A 23,033-nucleotide genomic window follows, 5' to 3' on the forward strand; every position below is an offset into this window, starting at 1 on the left:
TACTATCGTAGAGGTCCAGTGTGCAGGATTTAGTGGTATCTAGCAGCAAGGTTGCAGACTGTAACCAACAGAACAACCCTCGGCCTCCCGACAGTGGCCATGAAAAACGGACAGAAAAGACCCTGTTTCAGGCCAGTGTTTGGTTTGTCCTTTCTGAGCTACTGTAGAAACAGGGCGGTGCAACATGGAGGACTTCATGAGGTCCCAATCCCTCTGCATATAAGGGGCTCACTCTAAGGTAATGAAAACACGACTATTTGTATTTTCAGGCAATTACACACCAATGAAAACATAACTATGAATATCTTATTACATCTCTACTAATAGATCCCTCTAAATCCCACACACTGGATCTTTGAAATAACTGCTACACACTCCAGTTGATGAGACAGAAGCTTGTCCCATTCTGAATAAATTAATTGGTGTTTATCCATTTTTCTCTGAAACACATTGTACCTTTGGATTATTCCTCATTTGGCTTTGATCACCAGGTCGTACCATGTTGCCCGATGCAGGATAATCATTAAGGCAGTGTAAACATTCCTTCAGTTGTTTGTTAGGGTGACTTTAAGGTGCAGCTCATACATAAAACTCCTCTGAAGTCAGTAATCCCTCCAACTACACTGTGAGTGAGCGCATGTTCATAGTTCCCACTGTGCATTCAGTCCAGACAGACAACAGCCATGCCATACAGACCCTGAACACAGCCAATACCACTGCCTGGTTAGGGACAGGTGTCACGAGAGGTTTTGCTGAAAGACATGTTGCATTTTCTGCCATAGGTAACTGCTTAAGTGCGATAAGGTTGTCGGACATTCACTGACTTTGCTTAGTTATTGGTTTGATTAATGGTTTACAGTCTAATAATGTGGGTTTGTATTGATTACTGATGGTGGCTGCTCAGGCTGATTCACTGCACTCAGCTTCTAACAGCAGTGTGCAGTATGTGGTTCCCTTTGTGTGCATGTTTTTAAACTACGTTCCTAAATATGATGTGCTTGATGGTGTTATTAATAACTCCTGATGAAACTTGACAGCTCAGCATTCTTGTTGTTTCTTAGCTTCTCTTTTATAAATAACAGTAACATTCATTCACCCAGAAAAAGCTGATATTTCTGTGTCACATGACTTCCTCTCAGTGTCTGCAGTGTATGTAGTGATGAGAAGAGACTAGTTGTCTCACCTTGAGAAGTTTCTCATCAGTGTGTATCTAATGGGTGCATGGGTGCTGAAACTTGTTCAGATAAATATTGATCACCCTTAGCCCATTTATACACTTTATCATTAAAATATAACAATAAATATAATGACTTGTTCACATTTTAACAAATCAATCAGACAGCATTTGGAAAGGTCAAACTTTGAGTCTTAATGAACTCAGTACTGTTTACTGACTCCTGATTGTTGATTGGATACTGTTGTGTTTTCGTAATTATCACTCATTTCACCAGTGGTTGTGGCCTTGATGCCCTATATTTTGGCTGATGGGCCAACAAATTTGTATTTATCAAAGGCTAATGTGAAATGGCTGCTGGCCTAGTCCACACTGTAACTAACATACACCTCCTCAAACATGTACTGTAACTGCATACCAGAACTGAGGCAGCTACAGAGAGGGGACATGAAGAACAGTGATCGGGCTGTTTTCTGATGAAGGTGGAGATTGTTGCAAGTTGAAGAAACACTCAGTAATCTCCTTCTTTCAGTAACATTGATCTAACAAAGACATCTCCACTGAAAAGTCTCTGCTCATCACAACCACCGCTGTCTGTCAAATGAATGAAGCAACAGACATTACTGTGAGGTCTTTGTTTAAAGCACGATACAGCTTGATCATTTACCACACATTGGTAGTATCATTATTGTGAGGGTGGTATCAACAGTCGAAATCTGACACCTGACACCTGATAAAACAAAACATATACACACAAAGGTGTCATTTCAGCAAAAAAAAAAAAAAATCAAGCTTGTTGGATAACAACCAGGGTGACAGTCAGTCAGTGGGTGCTTGGCCTGACTCAAAGTAATAGTGGAGGTCAGTCAGTCAGTTCTAACATCACTGTTACCACAAGATGGGGGCAAATAAAACATTAACATACAATTTCAGCTGTTGCTGATTCAGCTGTGGTGCTTTCAATCTGTGAATTGTAAATACTTGATAGAAATACATGTTGGTTTGTAGACATACATACTTGGTTTCTGACAAGAAGTTACAAATGCTAATACACAATTTTGTCAAGCTTCTTCTGTAAAATCATTGTTTTGATGAAAAGAAGGCTGTCCTCATATCAAAGTATCATCACATGACACAGTGCTTCTTCCACTGCTTGGGCATGGGGCTTTGTGAGTCTTGCAGGTCTTTTGGGACTTTCCCAAACAGTGATGTTGATGTTTACAGGCTGTCAGGACAGGGGGCAGCCGGCCTCTTGGTGCTTGGCTAACAGTGAGATCCTGGAGAAGGTCCTGAAGCAGCTTGCGCACTGGTACTTTTTCACTTCAGAGTGGGTTTGAAGGTGAGCTCGCAGGTTGGATCGGTCGGCAAAAGCTCGGCTACACTGGAGGCACGAGAATGGTTTCTCTCCTGCAGAAGGAACACAGAGTGAATCTCTGTGTGTCATTCATCAGGTTGAAGTTTTCTGTTTCTGGAAATCAACGACCACCAATAACACCCCATTCAGACCAACAAAGTGACAGGGGTCAAACTGCATCAGCCAGCCCTCCTTCACGACCCTCCACCCAACCAGGGTTGGATGCAGATTAGAGGCTGCCCAGCTATGGTGAACTGAATTATAACTTCAGTAATATCATCATCAAAGCATAATTTAACCAACTCGCTGAAAAGAGAGAGAGAGCATGTTAGAAAGCGAGTGGGCAATCAAGGGAGCATGCATTTGGACAGAGAGATGAAACAAGCAGTCGGGAAATCCAGAATAGAAGTCAAACAGACAGACAAACAGTAGAGGCGATTCTTCAGCAGCGTAAAGTGTATGTCAATGTGTTTGGCTCTTTATGTTAACCAAACAAGTAAAAATACCACAGTGTCAAGGCCCTGCATTCAAACTTATACTTAAATCCATTAACTGTACAAATACTAAAAGCACTCATTATGATAAATGGTATTAATGTAGCAGCTAGCAAAGATGGAGCTATTTTCTTACTATATATACTGTTGGTTAGCTTGTAAATTTCACCTTACATGGGGATCATCCATAACATTACATCATAACTCATGTGTGGATTATATTTTGTATTTTCAATCTGAATCTGCAAAGTTACATAAATTGAATAAATCTAGTTGAGTAAAAAGTAAAAATCTTTGCCTCTGAAATCAAGTAGTGTATGAGTAGAAAGCCACAGAAAATGCATATACTCAGGTAAAGTACAACTACCTCAAAATTGTACTGCAGTGCAGCACATGAACAGTTATTTTCCACTACTGCTGTGAATGTACTCCATGTTACGTGAGCCCCTTCCTTCCAATAAACTGACACATAGCTGTCTGTCTGCCACTTCCCAGACAAAATGCTATTATATATATTGAATAAGTGTGGGAAACACACAGTAATCAATGCTTATTAATATTGATCAAAAAATGCTGCAAATGCACTCACTTTACTACAGCATCACATTTCCCACAATATAACCAAAAGCATCTACCCCTTAGACCTCCCGCTTGCAGCTCGCTGAATATGTTCAAATGAAAGCTTAAAACGTATCTCTTCACTTTAACTCTGACCTGCTGGTAAAGGTCTGAAACTTTTGTGCTTTGCCTTGCACTGATGCACTGCCGCACTACTTTTAAAATGTTGTATTTTACTTGATTTCATGCATTCTACGTAATCTATTTTCACCTATATTTTATTATTTTATTCTGTGGCTTTATGTGTTGTCTTTATTTTCATTTTCATCCTACTATTATTATCAAGTGGGTTTTATTCTCCATCTTCTTTTACCTTTATTTCATATCTGCTTTTATGTCCATTCTGTCTTTTCCATGTGAAGCATTCACTTGATGTGTGATTTCTTTGTGGTAAAAGACCTTTAAGCTGCAATTCCTGTATGAAAGGTCCTATACAAATAAAGTTGATTACTATTATTATTATTATTATTGGAATTGGCTGCCATTTGTAACACAGCTTGTTATAAATTTGCAGTGTCCAAGCCCCAGTGACACCACAAGCAGGGTTATTTCCACAGATTTGACTAAGCCCCTCCGGAGACACTGAGGACATATGACTGTTCCACAGACTAAGTAGTAAACTGACCTTTATGTATAAAAAAAGTGTTTTTTTATTTTATAATGTGCCCTTAAATGTGTGAATGTGTGTGTTTCACTGACCTGTGTGTGTTCGTATATGTCCCTGAAGCAGCCAGGGTCTGGAGAACGCTTTGCCACAGAGTTTACACACACAGGGCAGTGTGTGCGTCCTGATGTGCATCTTGAGAGCTCCCAGGCTGACATACTTCTTCTCGCAGTATTTACAGTTGAAGAACTTCTTACTGCTCCACTCACACTGGAGCTGCTTGTGTTTGGACAGGCCCGAGAAGCTCAAGTGCTCTTTATGACAGTCCAAACACTCGAAGCTCTCCTGCCCGCTGCCGCTGGGAAAGAGGGCCAGGAGAGGGAGGGATGGAGGGAGGAGGCTGTCTCTCCTCCTGTGGTCTCCTGTGACACACTGGATTTGAAGATTCACTTTGGTACAGGATTCAGCTGGTGTATAGATTTCTGCAGGGCTTGTACTGTACGCCTCTGAACAGTGGCCTAAGAAGGAGAGAGGGGAGGTGTTTGGAGAAGATGGCAGATGCAGCCGGTCTGCTCTAAGAGAAAGTGGACATGAGGAAGAGGAGAGAGACTGGGCTCTCTGCTGTAGCCGTGGGCTTGGGCCTGGATAGTGATGGTGTGGGGTGATGTCACTGTGCAGCAGAGGATCTTCATGGGTGTCGCAGGGGGCCTCTGTGGAATACACACACGCACACACACATAGACACACAGACACACACACATTTGGCTTATTATAGTTGTGAGAGCCACAGGTGGAGGTTATGGGTTGCCATGACCATTCTGCATCTCTACACTGGCCATGTGCTGCAGCTACACTTAAACCAACAATTTTTTGGGCCAGATGTAAACAATAAGATGAAACTCACTATAATGCTCTGTAAAGCTGAGGGGAGCTGCAGATTCATCTGACGACTCTCTGTTTGTTCCTAACTATGAGTGACCGCTTTTCAAACTATCATAAAAATGTATTATTATATTACTATTATAGCAGACAGTGAGTGTGTGTGCAAAAATGTATTCTACTAATCTGAGGCTTCAGCAGCCAGAGGCAGACAAATCAAGTCAGTATCTCAAGCTGGTTTGCCTTATTGTCTGTGTTTTGTTCCGGCAACAAACCGACATGCAACTACTGAGGCGTACCTGTCTGATGCAGCTCTGCAAGGAAAGACAAATAAAGAATTTCAGACCAAGAAGACTAGCCAATTGATTTGTAGATTTAGTCCCCCTTGCATTGGAGTCAGAGAGGTGTCTTTATGGACAGAAGAACTGATTACAGCAGCTCCTAACTACTTCAACAGACATATGGCATGTGAGTTTTGTATTATTTTAGACTGCATCTTAAGTGTACTGTACATTGTATAATCTAAAAATGCTGACTTAATTGAGGAGAAGATACGATAAAACTTTATTTATCCCCAGCCTGGGAAATGTCTTATGTTAAGTGGTGCTGGAGTTGAACACTCTGACAGCTGATGGAATGAAGGACCTGCAGCAGCGTCCTTTCTTACACACTGGATGCAGCAGTCTGTTACTAAAGGTTACTATGTACACGCCTTGTGGTTCACAAGCTTTTTGAGGATTTCAGTCACAGTCTTAATCTGTGAATGGAATATGTGTATGTACATAGATTACATACTAACAAGGCTTTCTGTTCAGGATAATTCAATCAAAATGCCTCCCAATCTTTTTGGCTTGTTCCGTTTTACAGCAAGCACATTTTTTCCTGTCTAGCTTGAATTTTTTTTGAATAATTGGGATAAAAAGATGAAATTATTTTCATAAGAAAAAAACACAAGGATTTGAGTAATGTTGGGAGTTGGGAATCATTGCTTTATGGTGGGGTATACATTTGCTGTACAAGTGCATGTATTGTGCATTACAATTAACAGTGATCCAGGGCAACATGAGCCAAATTTGTGGTTTAAAAATTAGTACAAATACAGTACATTGTATGTTTCTATCAACAGCTATGAATTTTTTTCAGTTTAAGATTAGGAATAGAAAAGTGTGTTGAACATGATGTAAATCCAGGTTTTCAAACATATTGTGACCACACATGCAGTCACTATGATTTACCTGCATTTGTTGTTGTCTCACAGGTATTCATTCATTTGTTGCCTTGCAGATACTGTTACACTGATATTGTTCTGTCTCTAATGTGTAGAGCAAAATTGATTCTCACTACTACCCTCTTTTTAATCACTGATGCCGGGGCACAAATGGGGATCGCACTCTGGACATGCCCATAACGAATGAGTTCTATAAAAACCTACGCCTGTGCAGTTGCCATGAACAGGGAAGTTAACTATAGAGACCAAAACCAGTATATAAACATTTCTATTTCTGCTTTAAAGACGGGCAGCTTCATTTTTCAGTCCTGGAGGTTGCCACAGGTTCCATAAATAGTTTATATTTTCATGCAGATCCAGACAATCTGTCCTTTCTCCAACATGTATGGTTTAACAAACTTGATATATTTTTACCTTAGGAGGAATTAAAAAAACAAGCAATATTCCTTTAATTATCATTTAATTCTTTCTTCTTCCGTCTCTCCTTGATGTAGTTTGTTTCATTGATAAAGGTTTTGAAATGACTGTATAAGAAATACCAGTGTAAACCTTTACCGTTTTTATAATTTCATTAAGTTCTGTAATTGTCTCATTTTCCCCAATATCTTTTAAGAAATATATGGTGCAACTGGAACTATCTGAAAAAAGTCATGCTTTTGGAAACTGTATTTTTCTCTTATTGTCTGGAAGCTTTGTAGTGTCCTACGTCCATTCGTGTACTACTTAAACCCAGAATCCAAACAGTTTGGTTTCAATTCTGCATCCTATGCATGTATCTATGTTATTTTATTATCTGGGCCCACAATTGTATTATGTTCATGACATTACACCAGGTGTTAAATGAGATAAAGGGGTTGAAGTGGTCCTCATAAGTTACTGTGAATTTGTGATCCCCATTCATAGCTTGTATTAGGATATCAATGCATACTCGCTCCATCTCCTTCCATTTTGCATCACATCCACTGACATCAAATTGGGCATAGTCACTAACATTAAGGTGATCAGTATTGTTCAGGCCCTGAAGGGGCAGAACCATGTGCGGCTTTAAGCTCAATGTTCTCTACAAAACACCTCCTGGACCATTAAAGTCCATCATGATGTTTTTTGAAAAACAGTGATATGAATAGAACATGTTGGATCAACACCAAAATGAGTACACCGTATCAAGGGACTGAGCTACACAATCACATTAGAAATGAGCAAGATGAGTTGTAAAACAAAAACAAAAACCTTTGCAACAGGTGGGACTTAGCAGAAAATGATCAGAACTCATTAACGATTTGTCCAATCACCATAAATCAGTATACATATCTTTAGGCTGTGACTAATAGGGGCACCAAAAACACAAAAACATGTGCACCATGAAACCAAGTGGACAGAATGACACTAGTTTAATTATGTATGCTCTGGAAGAAAGTATTAACCAAAATCTGAAGTGCCACATGGATTGGTGCAGGTGGGCATGGACATCCACATATTTGCTCCTAAGTCAACATGCCTTTGAGGAACTGAGCTGATTACTCACTGCAGGCATCCTGTGCTACCTCCTGAACATCCCCACCAAGTTTCATTCAAATCCAGTGAAGGGGGAACAAATGGAAGAGCTCCGACTGTGTAATTATTCAATGCTGCAGGCTTTGTATGGATAAAACGAGTGTTTAAACAAAATTAAACTAGCTGATGTGACTGTGCCCACCTTTGTGAGGCCTGAAAGCCGCTCACTGCTGCTCCAGGTTTTAATTTTGGCCAACTGAACTGTTTCCCTGTGTTGAACAAAAAAGGCCTTAAACCTAGAGAACTGCTACTTACTGAAATTTGCTTGTCCCATTCAAACTATAACCAGCAAAGCCAAATCGCTCCAACACCAAAAACAATTATTCCCAACTAACAAACGTCTAATATTATCTTGTGCTTGGCCACCCGGGACAAACCTGGTTCGGTAACTATTTTTATTAGTTATTGTTTTATCAGTGTATTTAATTAGTTCAGGAGTAAAAGAGTCTAGTCTTGTGGACATGATGGATGCATACATTTTGCAATCTTGATTTAAAATTGAAATGAGTCACATCACATTTTATTCTTAGCATCTTTTGGGGTTACAGAAATGGCAGCTTCACTCCAAGTTGAAGTTGACATGTTGTCAAGTGTCCAGTTAAAGGGATTTAAGTGTATCCGAGTCAAATCTCCTCTAAAGAACTTATACCCAGCTGGTTAACTGTCACTTCCTGGCGCTGGGATATGAATATGGCCCATAGTAAGTTTGGGTTCACTTCTCCATTGTCATTGGTGTTTGAGATTTGAATATTTAATACTAAAGAAAAAACTTCAGGGGCCACCTGTGCTCCTTTCAAGCCAAAAAATAAACCAAGCTGACCAAATGTGTTCAACCTAGACTGTATGTTTTTGTCCTTTAAACTGAGTATGATTTCAGACTTATTACCAGCTCTTCTTTCTTGGCACTATTCTAATGGTAATGGCACTTCATCAGTCCGGTGGGATGAGGAGGGGGAATGCTCAAGCTCGCTTTAAGGGCTGTATTGGAACAAATACAAAGGTTGAAGTAGGGATTTGTCAGGAGGAGCCTGGAAGGCCGCTACATAGGCTCTCGAGGCTGCTTAATGGGGCCCTTCTGGACTCTCAAGGACCCTGGGACAATGCTCTAACTTTGAGAATGGATTTTGCACCTGCTAAACATAAAACTACATTTTGGTTTGTGGCCAGACAAGTCTGTTGTTTCTCTTTCTGCAGCAATATTTTCCTGTAGAGAGCCACAGACAAAAATACATGGATTAAACAAGGTTGTGCTAGTTATAATATTTAGCAAAATAAAAAAATATAGAAAACCTGAACATCTATCCTCAATGTTTTCTCTATGAATCTATAATCTCTAACGATTGGGAATAACTGAACATCTAGGACAATAAATGTAAAGAAAAAGTTTCAAGCAGTAAAATACACTTAAATATAAAAATGTAATCACTCATTCTGAGGCTTTGTGTGTTCGTTTACTGATGTATTAATAATTAGCCTAAACAGTATTTTTTAATGTAGGATAGCAGGTGTAGTCTGTACAGTAGGTCCATACAGCAGCCATGTGCCAATTTCTATGTAGTTTCTTTGCTAAGGTAACTCCAGGTTTTCTCCTCTTTATGAATGTTAAATCTGAATCGACAAAACAGGAATTTCCCTTCGAAAAGTGAACTGAGGGTTTTAGGCTATTTGAATATTGCTACTTTCTAAATGCCTGGTGAAAAAAAGAAATACTCTACTGTAGTACTTTGCTAACTGTTCTTCCTCTGAGCCTTACAGTTAGCCTGGGAGCCACAGAGTCGTTACAGTTGAGCTCTTACCCTCCGTGTTGGAGCTCAGTCTGCCGGGGTTTGGTTTCTTGGTGCTCTGGGGTTTCTTCACTAGAAAGGACCGCGGCATGTTGTCGCCCTCTTCACGGGAGCGGGTGTGGGGTGTCGGTGGTCCAGAGCCGCGGCAGCAGCTGTCTCCGGCGGTGAGCAGACCCGTGTTGTGTCCACAGCGGCGGCCAGCCGAGTCTCCGTCCGCCCGGCTCGCGCGCTCTGCCGCTGAGCAGCCAGGTCAGGCGCGAGCCAAGGGTCGCGCGGGGGAATTTCCATAGACACCAGCATCCAACCAAGTACAAGAAAAGGACAAGTGCAGGGGGCGGGCTCTGAGTGCCAATCAGCAAACCCTGACAAAACAGGTGTATGAATGGTGATAGTTGCTCACTGCGGGCAACCAGAGGCAGCTCACTCTGCTGAGTACTGACGGGACTGGGGCACACTTGGCAAGGGGGCAACTCTCCACACCTCCCGACCCCAGCAGGAGAGGGGCACCCTGTTCTATCTGATATTGCTACTCAAAGCCACAACAATCTGAACATGAAACACGACAGCACTCAGTTACAGATGACCATCGTCACTGTGAACATCAGAGATTTTACTCAGTGAAAGAGACAAACAGAATTATGGCTCCTTGTGTATAGATCAGTGTAAATTCAATGTGGCTTTGTTTCATTGATGAGCACAAGTTCACAGCCAAAGGGTTTAAAAAGTGAAATGACAGATTCACAGAGAGACTCAGAGCTTTATTGATCAGAACCACTCTGTCTTTATTTAGAGGCGTGTTTGATCATATTTTAGTAAGAATGCTCTCTGTTTTCTAATCTGCTCCTGTTTGAAGTTGCTGATGTTTAGCTGTTATTGTGATAAATAAAGCTCACATTTCCAAAGCACTAATTCCATCTGCTGGTGGTTACCACAAAGACGTTTTTTCTTTAAAACAAAACTGCTACAGGAAATGTTAAGTTTCATAGAATGTAGGTCAAATGAAAAAGTGACAAAGTAGAGGCAGTTGGAATGATCAGTGTTGGAATAGCTTTTTTTAAAAAAGACTAACTTTTACATTTTTTAGATTTATGTGTAAATCTGTATATTTAAGTATGCTTTTTACATTCAAGTATATTTTACTGCAGCAGAGTGGTGAGTATGATTTGTCTGTTGTACTACTGGAATCAGTGCTGTGGAAAGTTTGCTGGGGACAGTATACTGAATGTAACATTGAGCCTTTATACAGTGGTGGAATGTAACTACATTTACTCAAGTACTGCACTTACAAGTACAATATTGAGTATTTCTACTATATACAGCGTCAGTGCTCATATGCCAATGCTATCACAATACTTTCATATGAAAAAGCATTTCATTAGGTTAACAAGTTGAAGATGCCCATAAAACCCATGAAATCCCAGTAGCTAAGTACATTTACTCAAGTAAAGTTTGAGATGCCTGTATTTTACTTGAGTATTTCTATTTTGTTGTACTTTATACGCCTACTGCACTACATTTCAGAGGGAAATATTGTACTTTTCACAGATCTACATTCATCTGACAGATATAGTTGTTACTGGTTACTTTTCAGATTAAGCTTTTACATAAAAAAACCTCATGCTTAGAAAACACATTGTTCATGTTTAAAATGAAGTTGTTCCTAAACTTTTTGGCTTGACTCTAAATTTTCTAATTGTACTTCAAATACATTTTGCTGATAATATTTCTGTATTTTCATTGAGGAGAAATTTTGAATGCAGGACTTTTATTTGTATTGTAGCAGTTAAGTGGCGTGTTGTTTCATTGATGCTTGCTGTTACTGCAAATGGACAGTCAAAAACATCTGCATTATTCATCACTGAAATGAATTTGAAAAGGTCTGATGATTAAACACATTAAAAGCTGTTCTGATACGGTTTGATTCCAGAGGATGTTACAGGAACTGCAAATGCTAATAAAAAAAGGTCCCCTTGATCTATTGTAGTGGAGGCTCATCTCTGGTCAAACAATATGGTTCTCCAGAACTACCCAACAAGGTGCAACAAGCTGTTTTATTGTATAACTGTGGAATGCCCTGATCACAGGGCAACGGTAGTAAATACAGTTCAAAATTAGCTACAGATATCCTGCCCTCCTGTTGTGGAAAGAGGAGTCACTAATGTCAATATATGCAGTCTATGTGGAAGTTTAGAGCCCATGTTTCCCACTACTGATCACCCGTTAAATGACTTTTACCTGCAGGATCAATTAATTTAGTCTTTACCCCAAAGATTCTGGGAGGTACAGGAATTACAAGTATGTGGATAGAGAAGTGTATTTCCTATTAAATAGAAAAGTAAGTAAGTAAGTAAGTAGCACCTCCTCTAGTCTGAGATCATTTGGTGAAGTATTTTGTGGCAGCAGACAGAACTTGTTCAAATACTGTATATCAAACACAAGTTTTATTTATAAATAATGTTCAGAACTGTTGGCTGCAATTTCGTGACATTGTCATAAAATAAAAATAAATGCATACAAAGAGATGTTTGAAATGTCCAGTTTGCTGTTGTGTGCTGGATCATCTGCCTGCATGATGTATGCTTGGCTGAAAAAAAAAAGCTCCACAGACTCTCAGCACACGGCTGACAGTCACTGCTGTCGAGAACATGGGGCCGACCTCAGCATGCCTGGCAATTCCTCTCCCAGCCCGGTCTGGGCAGGGCGTTCACCTTGTACACGGCCGGCTGGAGGACCACACCGAACTTGCCCTCCAGACTGGGCAGAGGGTGGCCTGGTGGGACAGAGAGGGTGAAGCGCTGCAGGATCCAGGACAGGAAGAGGAAGAGCTCCATCTTTGCCAAGGCCTCTCCCAGACACACCCTGACTCCAGCACCGAACGGCAGGTAGCTGGACGATGGGATGATCAGACCTGTGCCTTCACTGTTCAAGAACCGACCTGCAGAGGAGGAACACGGGATTCAGAATCAACGCACACAAGCAAAACTACAAGCCTTGCAGTCAGGGTCCAACTGATGAAAGCAACACCAGTGCTGGTGTTCAGGGAGCTAAGCTGCTGCCAGCTCATACTCGGTCCACATGTGAAAAATGGTTCAGTGCTACATTTTCTATGTAGGAAGAAAAAGGGCCCTCAGTTTCTTTGTATAAGAATAAAGTAACAGTTCTGTCAGTCCATCTAAATAAAACAAATACATACTTTTGTAGTTAGTTGGATCCAGCCATTCATTTGGTTTTATTAGTCCATTATTTGAGATGTAGCACATAAATCCCAATACACTGGAGGTGAATGGAGCTGGAACAACAATTTGTATTTCAAGAACAGAAAGAGAAATAGAATTAATGACCTCATGAGAGGAGGTCTGGATTATTTTTTCTGGAAAGACAAATTGTTGTCACTGCTAAATGTTACTTTTCCATGTTGTAAATGGAATTCTATAGTCTTCTTGGGTGGACTATCAATCTCGAGACATTTTTCACTAAATTGTAGGATTTCCCATCATATTCTGCATGTCACACACTTCTCAGGATTCAAATATGTTTTCTACTGCATTTAGATCAGTGATGTCCTTGTAATAAACTGGCTCAAGTGGGTGAGTGCCAATGAATAGTTAATTCCCATTCTACATGTTAAGTCCTTAATAATAATACAGTAGCCACAGATGGTTTATCCCGTTGTATCATCATTAATTCAACACATCCTCATATGGAAACACCTGAATAGGTCGATTGCCAGTGACCCTAAAACAACATATACAACATACAGCAAGATGGTACAAAGAAGGTGGACCTTCATCCTTGTGTCGTTACCATTGTGAGACAGTTGCAGTTTGCTTAGATTCAAGCACCAAAACTGCTTGGGGGGGTTTAGGGAAAGATCCTGGGTTGAAATAGGTATGGAATGTGAAGATAAGTACAGTATATGGGACACAAACAGCGGTGTCCTGGCTAAAAGTCCTCTGATTTTATGACATCGTCATCCACCTCACCTTCCTCACAATACATACTTTCTTCTTTTTATACCTGATGTCACCTGACCTGCTCCTTTGGTTCAATTATAATTGCGACAGCCATTACAGGTCGCTGCCTAACATTCAACATAAATATGGGTCATAATAACCTACTTGCAATGTTGATCTACACAGCGGTTTTCCGGTGCGGACCGGCTCAAATAATCCCATAATTTGACTTCAGTTATCTACCAAAGGCCACAAAGACTTTTTCCCCACAGACATGAGCAAAGAGGTTACTGGCTCCAGGATAATATACAGCACATTACACACAGTGAGTTTCCTCTCACCAGGGTCAAAGAGCTCAGGGTTTTTCCATTCCTTCTCATCATGGTGCAGAGCCCACAGGTTGATGATGACTCGAGTTCCTTTTCTGACCGTGAAGTGCCCGATGCTACAGAGAAGCGTACAGACAGAGAAGGGAGGTTACAGAAATTGGCGTTCTCTCAGATTTAATGTTTGCAGGTTTGAAATTCTTCTCTGTGCATGAAAGAAATATTGAAAACATTCCATCCTGGCAGGGGTGAATGACAGTGAAGGGCCTTGAATGAGTGTCATGGCAGAGTCGAGTGTACCTGGTATCACTGAGGGCCACGTGAGGGATGAGCAGAGGGGCCACAGGGCGGATGCGTAACACCTCCCTGATGGTAGCCTCCAGGTAGGGTAGACTGCCTCTGTCACTGAGCTGGGGGGACCGGTCCCCTCCCACCTTACTGTCCAGCTCCTCCTGGATACGCCTTTGCATCTAAAAACACACAAACAGAAATATCTGACTGAGAATACGCTATAATGTAATGCACATGTGTCTAATCTAATCTAATCAGGATGCTGAAAAGGAGACAGAGGGTTGTGACATGCAATAACGTTTCACATTTTGGATATGTGTTATAAGCCTTAACAATTAAGATCAGGACACACTGTATGACTTTCACTTCAAATGTTCCCTGCACATGTCTTCCCCTTATAAGACACATAGTTTAGAGCATTTTTATAGAAGACTGTGAGTTCTTTTGAGTTTATCAATGAGCCACTAATGTCATTGCTGACTGTAGTTGCTGCTTACTAGTAGCCTTTAGTTGTAGAGATATGTCACCACAGATGTTTTGTATTAACACTGTTTAGGATGCAGCATCTGTGATGTCACCCACAGGTTCCCCTTCACTTTCAATAGTCAGAGAAGTATCAAGTCAACCCCAGAGCGACTGCAGCTTAAGGCACTTAAGGCTGACTTCTCATTTTACATGATTGTAAAGACAAAAAAATGTAAAAAAATGTATATATAGCTGTATGGCTAAGTAAACACATTCCATCATCCAAACAAGCAATGTATGAGGGAGGAAAAATCTTTTTGGCCATTTAAACAGAAACCTTTAACACCCCACCTCTGATTCCAACCACTGCAGCACCACCCTTACCTGCGGGTGATGGATGAGGTATGTGATGGCCCACTTGAGCACGGTGGTGGTAGTTTCCACGCCGGCTCCAAAGATGTCTCCCACAGTCATGAGGAGGTGGTCGTCACTGAGGTCCACAGACTCTCCGCTGATCTCTGCTGTGTTGTTGTTTTCAGCGCTGCGCTTGGCTCTCAGCAGAGCATCCAGCAAGTCTCTCTGCACATGGTCACTGTAGTCTGCCTGATGGGAGGGGGCATGTCAATGTATAGTACTCACTCACAGTATATGGTATACTGTATTTCATGGAGTTTGCATTTAGCAGATAGAGCAACTTAAAATAACTGCCTAGTGGAGTGTGTCAGTATGTGTGCATCACAATAAAAATGATTATTTGGAGCAAACATGTTGGAAGCAGAGGAATTAGCATGTTAAGACAGGCTGGTTGATCATGATGGCCAATATGGCTTGGCTCTAATATTACGTATTTCCTATCCAGTGTTCTAGTATTAGTTCTAGTTCTTGTATGCTTGCCTGAAAAATACACTATGACTGGTGACAAATTCCCTTCTGGAGAGATTATACTGACAGACTGTGGACATATGTGGCCCCTTGCCAGCTATAGTGTGACGTCCTTCACCACTCTTCACCATCTCTACCTCACTATTTAGGCCATGTTGTTAATAAGAGGCTGACTGTACCTTGTGTTCATCATATTCCTTTTGTAGAAGTTTGTCCCTGGTTGAGACACACTGCTTTAGAAGACGCAGGTCTGCATTGGGAAAAATCTGTGACAAAGAGACAGGTGTCAGTTTTTTACATACAGTCTGATATATTATGTAATTAGTGTAATGATTTTTTTGTAGTCCAGTATGCTGTACTGCACCTGCAGTCTACATGTTGAAGTGTCCTTGGGCAAGACACTGAACCCCAAATTTCTCCTGATGGTGAGTGAGTGTGTGAGTGTGTGTGAATGGTTATTATTCCTGTGGGGCAGGTGGCACCTTGCATGGTAGCCTCTGCCACCAGTTTATGAATGTGTGTGTGAATGGATGAACACTGACTTGTGCAACGCTTTGAGTGGTCATTATGACCAGAAAAGAGCGGCATAAATGCAGTCCATTTGTATCCATTTTAATATGACGCAGCAGTAGAGGACTGTTCCTCCAACAAAAAGGCTGCACGACGTGCATGCTTTTAGACATATATGCCTCATGTGATTTATGGGAAATGTTCGTATACCATTGAATTGCTAGTAATCATTTTCGCTCACACACAGCAAACGTCAGTAGTAACTAAGTATTGATGATATTGATAAAGCACACTGATATAAAAATACTTATGATGCACCTTTAATTGTGTTCCTGTATATCTCCTGTATGCTCATATGTCTCCTTGTTTATTGCCTCATTTCCCACATGCAGAGTGTCCCTGCTGTGTACCTGTAACCAGGGGAAGATGTCCACCAGGCTGTCTTTTGCCACAGTGTCCACGATGCCCTGGCTGTAGCGCAGCATGGCCTCAAACTCTGGGTCTCCTCTGCGGTAGGAGGAGTTGAAGCAGAGCGAACAGATGACGTTGGTGACGGCCCGAGTCAGCTCTGGAGACAGATCCAGGGCCAGTCCTGTGGCTGATGCCTCAGACAGGACGGAGCACAGAGACTGAGCCTCTGCACAGACTGAGCAGGACACAGATCATCTTCATTGACAGACACTTTTACAATGTTTACTCTAAACAGTACTCTAAAAATGCTACAAATGTTCACTTACTTTTATTGTATATTGTGTGTATCATAGCCTGATATATCTTATGTGCCTTGGAGCTCCATTGCTCCATTAAAACAATGAGCCACACTGCTGCAATGTTGCTTCATTACCATGAACACACACAGCAGTTTATCTTGACGCAATCACACATAGAGCATCCTGCTGCCCCAAATACTCACTAAAGCTTCACTATTTCCTCCTGAGTAAGGAGTTTTTTTTAAATGGAACAAGATATTATATGATATATGAGATGTGAAATGTACAAATTCAGAACCAACAGGCTTGAAGCTGACGACCAAAGACAGAGTAGAAAAGTCAGAATGGATTGAGCACAAAGCATTTTACACACTGACCTCGTTATGTTCAGATTAACTTTATTAATTACTAATTATTATTATGATTAATTATTATTGAATGGTTTCATTACATTAAAATATAATTACAATGCACTGTATTAATTTCCACTTTAAATGTTCTTGCTTATATCACTCCAAAAGATATACGCCATCAAATCAATAAACAGAATAACATACAAGGTAGCAAAATAATGCAGTAATGTACAATCTTAAAGTGCAGATTACAATGCCAAATGTCATGTCAGATGTCCCAAAATGAACCATTTTCACTGGGGCTTCTGGTAGAAAGTGGTTTTAATGGAAACGTTTCATAGTGACGCGTACTTTTTTGGAACGTTTTGAGCAGTATGAACTATTCACCTCCACTGCATTGGTTTAAAAACAGAAATCTCAGAGACCGATATCTCAGAACCTGTGCAAATAAACCAAAAACATATGCATGGATAAAAACCATAAGAGGAGAGAGAGCAATCTCTAGTGACAACTGTCAGGACTGCAACCTAAAAAGTCTATATACAGTTTATAACCATAAGAGGAATAACATTGGAAGAAGAGAACTGTACTTACTGATCTTCTCGATGGAGGCAGAGCCTTCTCCGAACATGCACAGGGCTCCATGGACTATTTTCCTATGGAATCTCCAGGTAGCGCTGTAGTCTCCAAATGCAATGTCTTTCCCATCTCTGGTCAGAACATCTGTGGTTACCTTCATCACACACAGGACAGGAATGGAAAAAAACATCAATGACAACTGTTTCTAAGAGGAAGCAGAGGATGACAATGAAGAAGAGGTACACCCACAGTTCTGGGTCTTCCTGCAAATATCTTTCCCTTCTTCAGCAGGACTTCTTTGGCATGTGTGTGCTGGTTGACAATGATAACACAGTGGGAGCCCATCATCAGAGAGTATGTCTGTCCATATTTCTGCTGCAGTTCTTTGAAAAGCACATGAGGAGGGTGTGGGCTTCGCAGACTCAGCAGACTGCCGATGAAGGGTAGCGCTGGGAGGGAGGGGGGCTCCTGAGGGCCATCTGCAGACATCCTGAGCTTCAACTGCAGCACAAACAAAGCCAGGCCCACGGCCAAAACCACACACAGACACAGAAACCAAGCCATATCTGTAGCAGAGGGCCCTGACAGAGGGGTCTGGTTCAGCAGACGCCAAGCATCACCGAGAGGAGCTGCGCAAGGAGGCCACGAGCAGCTGCATGGCCACGCTTTTATGCAGCTCCTTCAATGTCAAATCCTTGAATCTGAACAGTTAAGGCTGGGCCAATTCAAACAAGATAAGATGACACTTGCTTCACTGAATTCTTGGAGAGAACCATGACGAAACATATCCACGACTCTGTGAACGTGTTGTCAGTGGTGGTGGAAAGTACACAAATGTGTTGAAGTACAATATTTAGGTATTTGTACTTTACTTAAGTAAAACCCAAATTCCAAAAATGTTGATATGCTGTGTGAAATACAGTATAAATAAAACAGAATGTGATCATTTGCTAATCCTTTCTGACATATATCAACTCAAAAAAGTACAAAGACAATATATTTAATGTTTCACTTCACCAGCTTAATTGATTTGAGTTAATATCTGCTTATTCTGAAAGTGAGGCAGCGACACGGGAAAGTGGTGGAACCAGCACTATGTCAGTCTATGAAACAGGTGCTGCAAACAGGAAACTCCATAAACTGATGGACAACAACGACCAAACTGTCAGTTTCAACCTGCATATTACAATCAAATATAAAGGTAAAGTGATTCACTCTTATTGAAAGATTCTGAATTATGAATTGAGGCACATTCTCATTGGCCGCCGGGTGAACGCGTTGCGGTGTGTTTTGGCCCTGCTCAGGCACCGTCGCTAGCCACAACAGAAAATGGCTTCAGCTGAGTCGCAGCCGCGGTTCGGCCAGTCTGTTAAAGGTCTACTGTCTGATAAAGTGGGCTCCTGTAGCGTGGATGTGATCGCACTGACCCGCCAAGTGCTGAAAGGATCCCGCAGCCAGGAGGTAAAACCATACGAGTGATTTCATTAAGAAATTTTAGCTGTCGCTAACAGCTTCCGCAACATATTCCTACAAGCTAGCATGTAAAGAGCAAACGGAAGCACCATCAGAAGCACGATTCCCTTTTCAAAATAAAAGCATGTGTAGTACATCCGTCATAGCTGCCATTGAATCCACCAGCAGGCATTTAATTTTGAAAATTGATCTTAAGGTTGTATTTCCGTTGACTGCTAGCTAACTGTAATACAGGGTAGCAGGATTCTGTCGTTGGATTGTTTATTGTAGGTAAACACAGTCGATAAAGGCGTTTCACGCTGCGTTAATTGAAATGCAACTGAACATTTACGCTGGCACAACATTTTCATGACAAACAACAGACCTGAAGATTTGGAGAAGCATCCTGCTAATGTTACTGCTTCACACACGAACTGTGCGGTGGAGCTGTTCGAATCATCGTTTTTAGAAATGTATGGATTAGTCGATCAGGCTACTTGATCAGTCGTGCGACAGAAACGTTGATCTGCAGCTGTTTCTAATGGATTAATCGCTTCAGTCATTTTTCTGGCATAAACAAGCAGTTTGAAGACGGCACCCTGGCCTTTTGTAAATCTTGACTCTATTTGTTGTAGTTTCTGAAAAATCCAAATCATTGCAGATGAATTGCTCATGAAATAATCAGTCGTGTCATAATGTTGTCAATGACTCCTCCAGCTTCTTGGTCAAGCAGCAAGAAATATGGTGATTCAGGAGGACGCCATCCTGCACTCTGAGGATGTAAGTATGAAAATACACAGCAGGTGGTCATAGAGCACACCTGGTGGGACCAAAGAGTGGAAACACTGTTCCACAGACTACAGCCTCAAACACAGCGTCTCTGTCAAACAAAAGCTCACGCAGAGAGCTGCAACATGAACACAACAGTGTCACACAGGTTACGTTCCATCACAGAGGATTTAATTTGTGATAGTGACAACTGGTAAATACATAAAGTCACAAGTAATCTGATGGTTTAAACAAGATGTCACAGTTCAACACCTTTATCATCTGTCTTCCAGAGTCTGAGAAAAATGTCCATCATCACCACACATTTACAATACCAGTGAGTATCATCAGCTGTTTGAGTCCAGACATGTGCAGCTCATTCGTTTTGTTCAAACTGGAGTGATTACTGAAAGTCTGTCTGTCTGTCTCACACTCAGGCAGGAGGCCATCCAGAAGAAGTAAGTGTAAACTCTACTTTCTGTTTATGCTCCATTAGAAGCGCCGACATCACTGTCTCAACAGGAAGCCATAACACAAAGTGATGACGAGCGCTGACTCCCCCGTCTTTCTCATTCCCATTCTCAGTGTGGAGCACTCTAAAAACCTGCAGGACCAGCTGAGACACCTGCTGAAGTGACAGCAGCCCGAGACCCCGCAGCCCACATCAGGAGGGTCCTGTGTCAGCCAGCGCTGACTCGGCAGCATCTGCAGGGTTTTAATGTTGGGCCACAGGGATAATGTGCTGTCTTCCTGCTTTCTAGCACACTGCTGGCCGCTGCAGTTGGGACTGTCATCATGTCATGTTTTGTTTGAAACACAGAGACACAGAGAGTTGCTCTGCGAAGTAAGGACCAAAGTGTTTTCTTGAGTCATGTCAAATGTTTTGATCAACTGTATTATATTAATTTATTAAACGCCTTGTCTGCATCATCTTGACTCATCGTAGTGCCCACCTGTGTGAGGATCAAACGCACACCTGTAAGACCTGTGTGTCTGAGAATGAAACAGAAGTCACAGACCTATACCAGAGTGTAATATATAACATAATATATTAGTATGGGTGTCCACCACTTTTTCAATGACTGGTTAAGATTGTCTCTTTTGGCTGCAACAAAAGCCTTGATCGCACAGGTTGTGATATTCATAAATGCAGGAGACCTGAAAATAGGAGGAGTGATAGAGAGAGAGAATGATTTGTTGGGATTTCATTGTGTGCATATTCATTTTTGCCATTCAGGATTTGAGAGGACACATTCAGACAGGATTTCCCCACTCTGGAAGAAGATGAATTAGGAAACGTTTAGGCAGGGACAGACAGTCCACAGTGCTTGTGGTTCAAGGATGCACTCAGCCTGCCCACACCTACTGACACGTGAAACTACCTGCTCAGGCCCGATGTGGTGGTCTCGGCTTTGTGGGTTCACTTGTTATGTTTGACTCAGCGTGTATTTAAGTGATGCATTAAAAAGCTTGTTGCTCTTGTGACTGCTTTCATTGCCGTGGCACACTCCAGTCTTACAGCGAACAGGAAGTGTAAAGTCTATGTTTAAAGATATTTCTCCATTATTTCTGCTTTGTGCATCATCAGCTCAGACTCCTGATAAGAAGCAAAGGGACAAACTTATCAGCAGCCTGAAGGCCGAGCAGCTGCTTGTCCCTGACAGCGTCCCTGAGGCCATGCTGCTGAGTTGTATAACCTAATGCTGCACGTGCTCCACAGCAGCATGTGGACAGTGTGTTGCTGGTGAGCTGGCTGAGGCTGTGTTCCAGGGCTGGACGTCTACAGAGGATGTGCTGGCCTTCAAAGACATCAGCCAGTCAGAAGCCATCTCTAGATAGTTATAGAACTAGAGATGAATGAAACAGCTTCAGAGGGTACACAGAGGAACACGAGGCAGCAGCGGAACATTTCTGTGATTTCAGAAGTATTTGGAGTAAAGCAAAGAAATTTGAAATAGCTGCATAACAGACCAATTCTCGTAAGCTTAAAGGACCACCATTTGAACCAGTTTACTTCAGACAGCATACGATCTACTTGCCAGTTTATTACTGTGATCAGTGGATTGAACCACGCACAGTTAAGCTATTAAGAACACAGATATGTGATAAATATCTTGCCCACTGTCCATATCAAAGCCTTCAGAGTTTTCAAATGAATCATCAAATGTTACATTCTTGTTGAACTTGGGAACAGCTGTTGAGAAAATCTCATCACAAAGTCTGTTTAGTAGCTTTTGATATATCACATGAGGTTGCTTTAAATTCCTCGGATGGCAGCTGTGGGTCAGGAGGTCAAACCAGTCGTCTCCTGATCAGAGAGACGGGGAGGCCTCCAGTCTGCATGCTGAAGTGTCTTTATGCAAGACACTGCACCCCAAATTGCTCCTGATGTTTGTGTGAATGTGTGTGTGGATGGCTGGCCTTGAGTGGTTGGTAGACTAGAAAAGCATATATTATATAAATGCAGTCCATTATGTAGGAAATCTGGCTGGATATAGACTCACTCTTAAGGCCTGTTTGGAACATCTAATTGAAGGTCAAAATTGTCTCTGTATAGAAACAAACATGATTATCTCATGCTAGTCAACACTTGTATCGTCTGCATGTCTTTCCAGGCACAGAGCTAACTGTGTCAGGGGGGTTAACGTCAATTTCAGCTCCTTTCTTCAACCTCGAGTCTAAATAACTTCTTCCCCTATGAGAGCACGTCATCTTATCAGAGCCCCGAGGTCTGCGAGGATACAGGTCCAGGGACAGCAGCTCATCAGGGAACACCTCATCTCTCCCCCTCAGCACAAGACTAATCACTGTGTTTGTGCTGACTGGTCAGGAACGTATTTCCCAAACATGCAAGCCGTCTTTCATTTCTACGATTGCACAAGCATTATAAGAGCAAACTGTTTTCCCCTTATAAGCTACATTTCTGATGCCTGTCGCAGCATTCACTGAGACACCCTTTCATTTAGTTTTTCTGTCTACAGACAGCTGACAAATGAAAAGAAAACCTACCATAAAGTTTGCTAGTGAGGAGCAGTTCCACCACGAACCTTCAAGA

The 23,033-nt window shown here is 41.6% G+C and overlaps 3 protein-coding genes across 3 annotated transcripts; 1 reads left to right on the top strand and 2 right to left on the bottom strand.

Annotated features, from left to right (window-relative positions):
* Nucleotides 1-2,402: 2,402 nt before the first annotated feature.
* On the bottom strand, nt 2,403-9,790 carry LOC121614017 (zinc finger protein SNAI2-like). The gene is made up of 3 exons (XM_041947780.1): nt 9,702-9,790; nt 4,340-4,954; nt 2,403-2,581 (listed from the first exon to the last, which is right to left on the bottom strand). Exons 1-3 carry the CDS (start codon nt 9,778-9,780, stop codon nt 2,403-2,405), a joined length of 873 nt encoding a protein of 290 aa, XP_041803714.1. The 5' UTR covers nt 9,781-9,790.
* Nucleotides 9,791-12,346: 2,556 nt separating this feature from the next.
* Nucleotides 12,347-18,322, bottom strand: LOC121614015 (steroid 17-alpha-hydroxylase/17,20 lyase). The gene is made up of 8 exons (XM_041947779.1): nt 18,008-18,322; nt 17,774-17,912; nt 16,527-16,762; nt 15,786-15,872; nt 15,109-15,327; nt 14,269-14,438; nt 13,984-14,087; nt 12,347-12,624 (listed from the first exon to the last, which is right to left on the bottom strand). Exons 1-8 carry the CDS (start codon nt 18,320-18,322, stop codon nt 12,347-12,349), a joined length of 1,548 nt encoding a protein of 515 aa, XP_041803713.1.
* Nucleotides 18,323-19,087: 765 nt separating this feature from the next.
* Nucleotides 19,088-21,460, top strand: borcs7 (BLOC-1 related complex subunit 7). The gene is made up of 5 exons (XM_041947781.1): nt 19,088-19,219; nt 19,928-19,990; nt 20,272-20,315; nt 20,416-20,436; nt 20,564-21,460. Exons 1-5 carry the CDS (start codon nt 19,088-19,090, stop codon nt 20,613-20,615), a joined length of 312 nt encoding a protein of 103 aa, XP_041803715.1. The 3' UTR covers nt 20,616-21,460.
* Nucleotides 21,461-23,033: the final 1,573 nt, after the last annotated feature.

Source organism: Chelmon rostratus, chromosome 11 (genome assembly GCF_017976325.1).
Source record: "Chelmon rostratus isolate fCheRos1 chromosome 11, fCheRos1.pri, whole genome shotgun sequence".
In the NCBI taxonomy this organism is placed as follows: domain Eukaryota; kingdom Metazoa; phylum Chordata; class Actinopteri; order Chaetodontiformes; family Chaetodontidae; genus Chelmon; species Chelmon rostratus.

What these genes read in the sequence shown, in the direction of transcription:
- LOC121614017 (XM_041947780.1), bottom strand. Translation starts at nt 9,780, where the DNA reads ATGCCGCGGTCCTTTCTAGTGAAGAAACCCCAGAGCACCAAGAAACCA. An exon ending in ACTGAGCTCCAACACGGAGG is followed by an intron (nt 4,955 to 9,701) that starts GTAAGAGCTCAA and finishes TGTATTCCACAG; the next exon opens with AGGCCCCCTGCGACACCCAT. An exon ending in ACATATACGAACACACACAG is followed by an intron (nt 2,582 to 4,339) that starts GTCAGTGAAACA and finishes TTCCTTCTGCAG; the next exon opens with GAGAGAAACCATTCTCGTGC.
- LOC121614015 (XM_041947779.1), bottom strand. Translation starts at nt 18,322, where the DNA reads ATGGCTTGGTTTCTGTGTCTGTGTGTGGTTTTGGCCGTGGGCCTGGCT. An exon ending in ACATCTTCCCCTGGTTACAG is followed by an intron (nt 15,873 to 16,526) that starts GTACACAGCAGG and finishes TCTTTGTCACAG; the next exon opens with ATTTTTCCCAATGCAGACCT. An exon ending in AGGAATATGATGAACACAAG is followed by an intron (nt 15,328 to 15,785) that starts GTACAGTCAGCC and finishes CCCTCCCATCAG; the next exon opens with GCAGACTACAGTGACCATGT.
- borcs7 (XM_041947781.1), top strand. Translation starts at nt 19,088, where the DNA reads ATGGCTTCAGCTGAGTCGCAGCCGCGGTTCGGCCAGTCTGTTAAAGGT. An exon ending in CCATCCTGCACTCTGAGGAT is followed by an intron (nt 19,991 to 20,271) that starts GTAAGTATGAAA and finishes TCTGTCTTCCAG; the next exon opens with AGTCTGAGAAAAATGTCCAT. An exon ending in CAGGAGGCCATCCAGAAGAA is followed by an intron (nt 20,437 to 20,563) that starts GTAAGTGTAAAC and finishes TCCCATTCTCAG; the next exon opens with TGTGGAGCACTCTAAAAACC.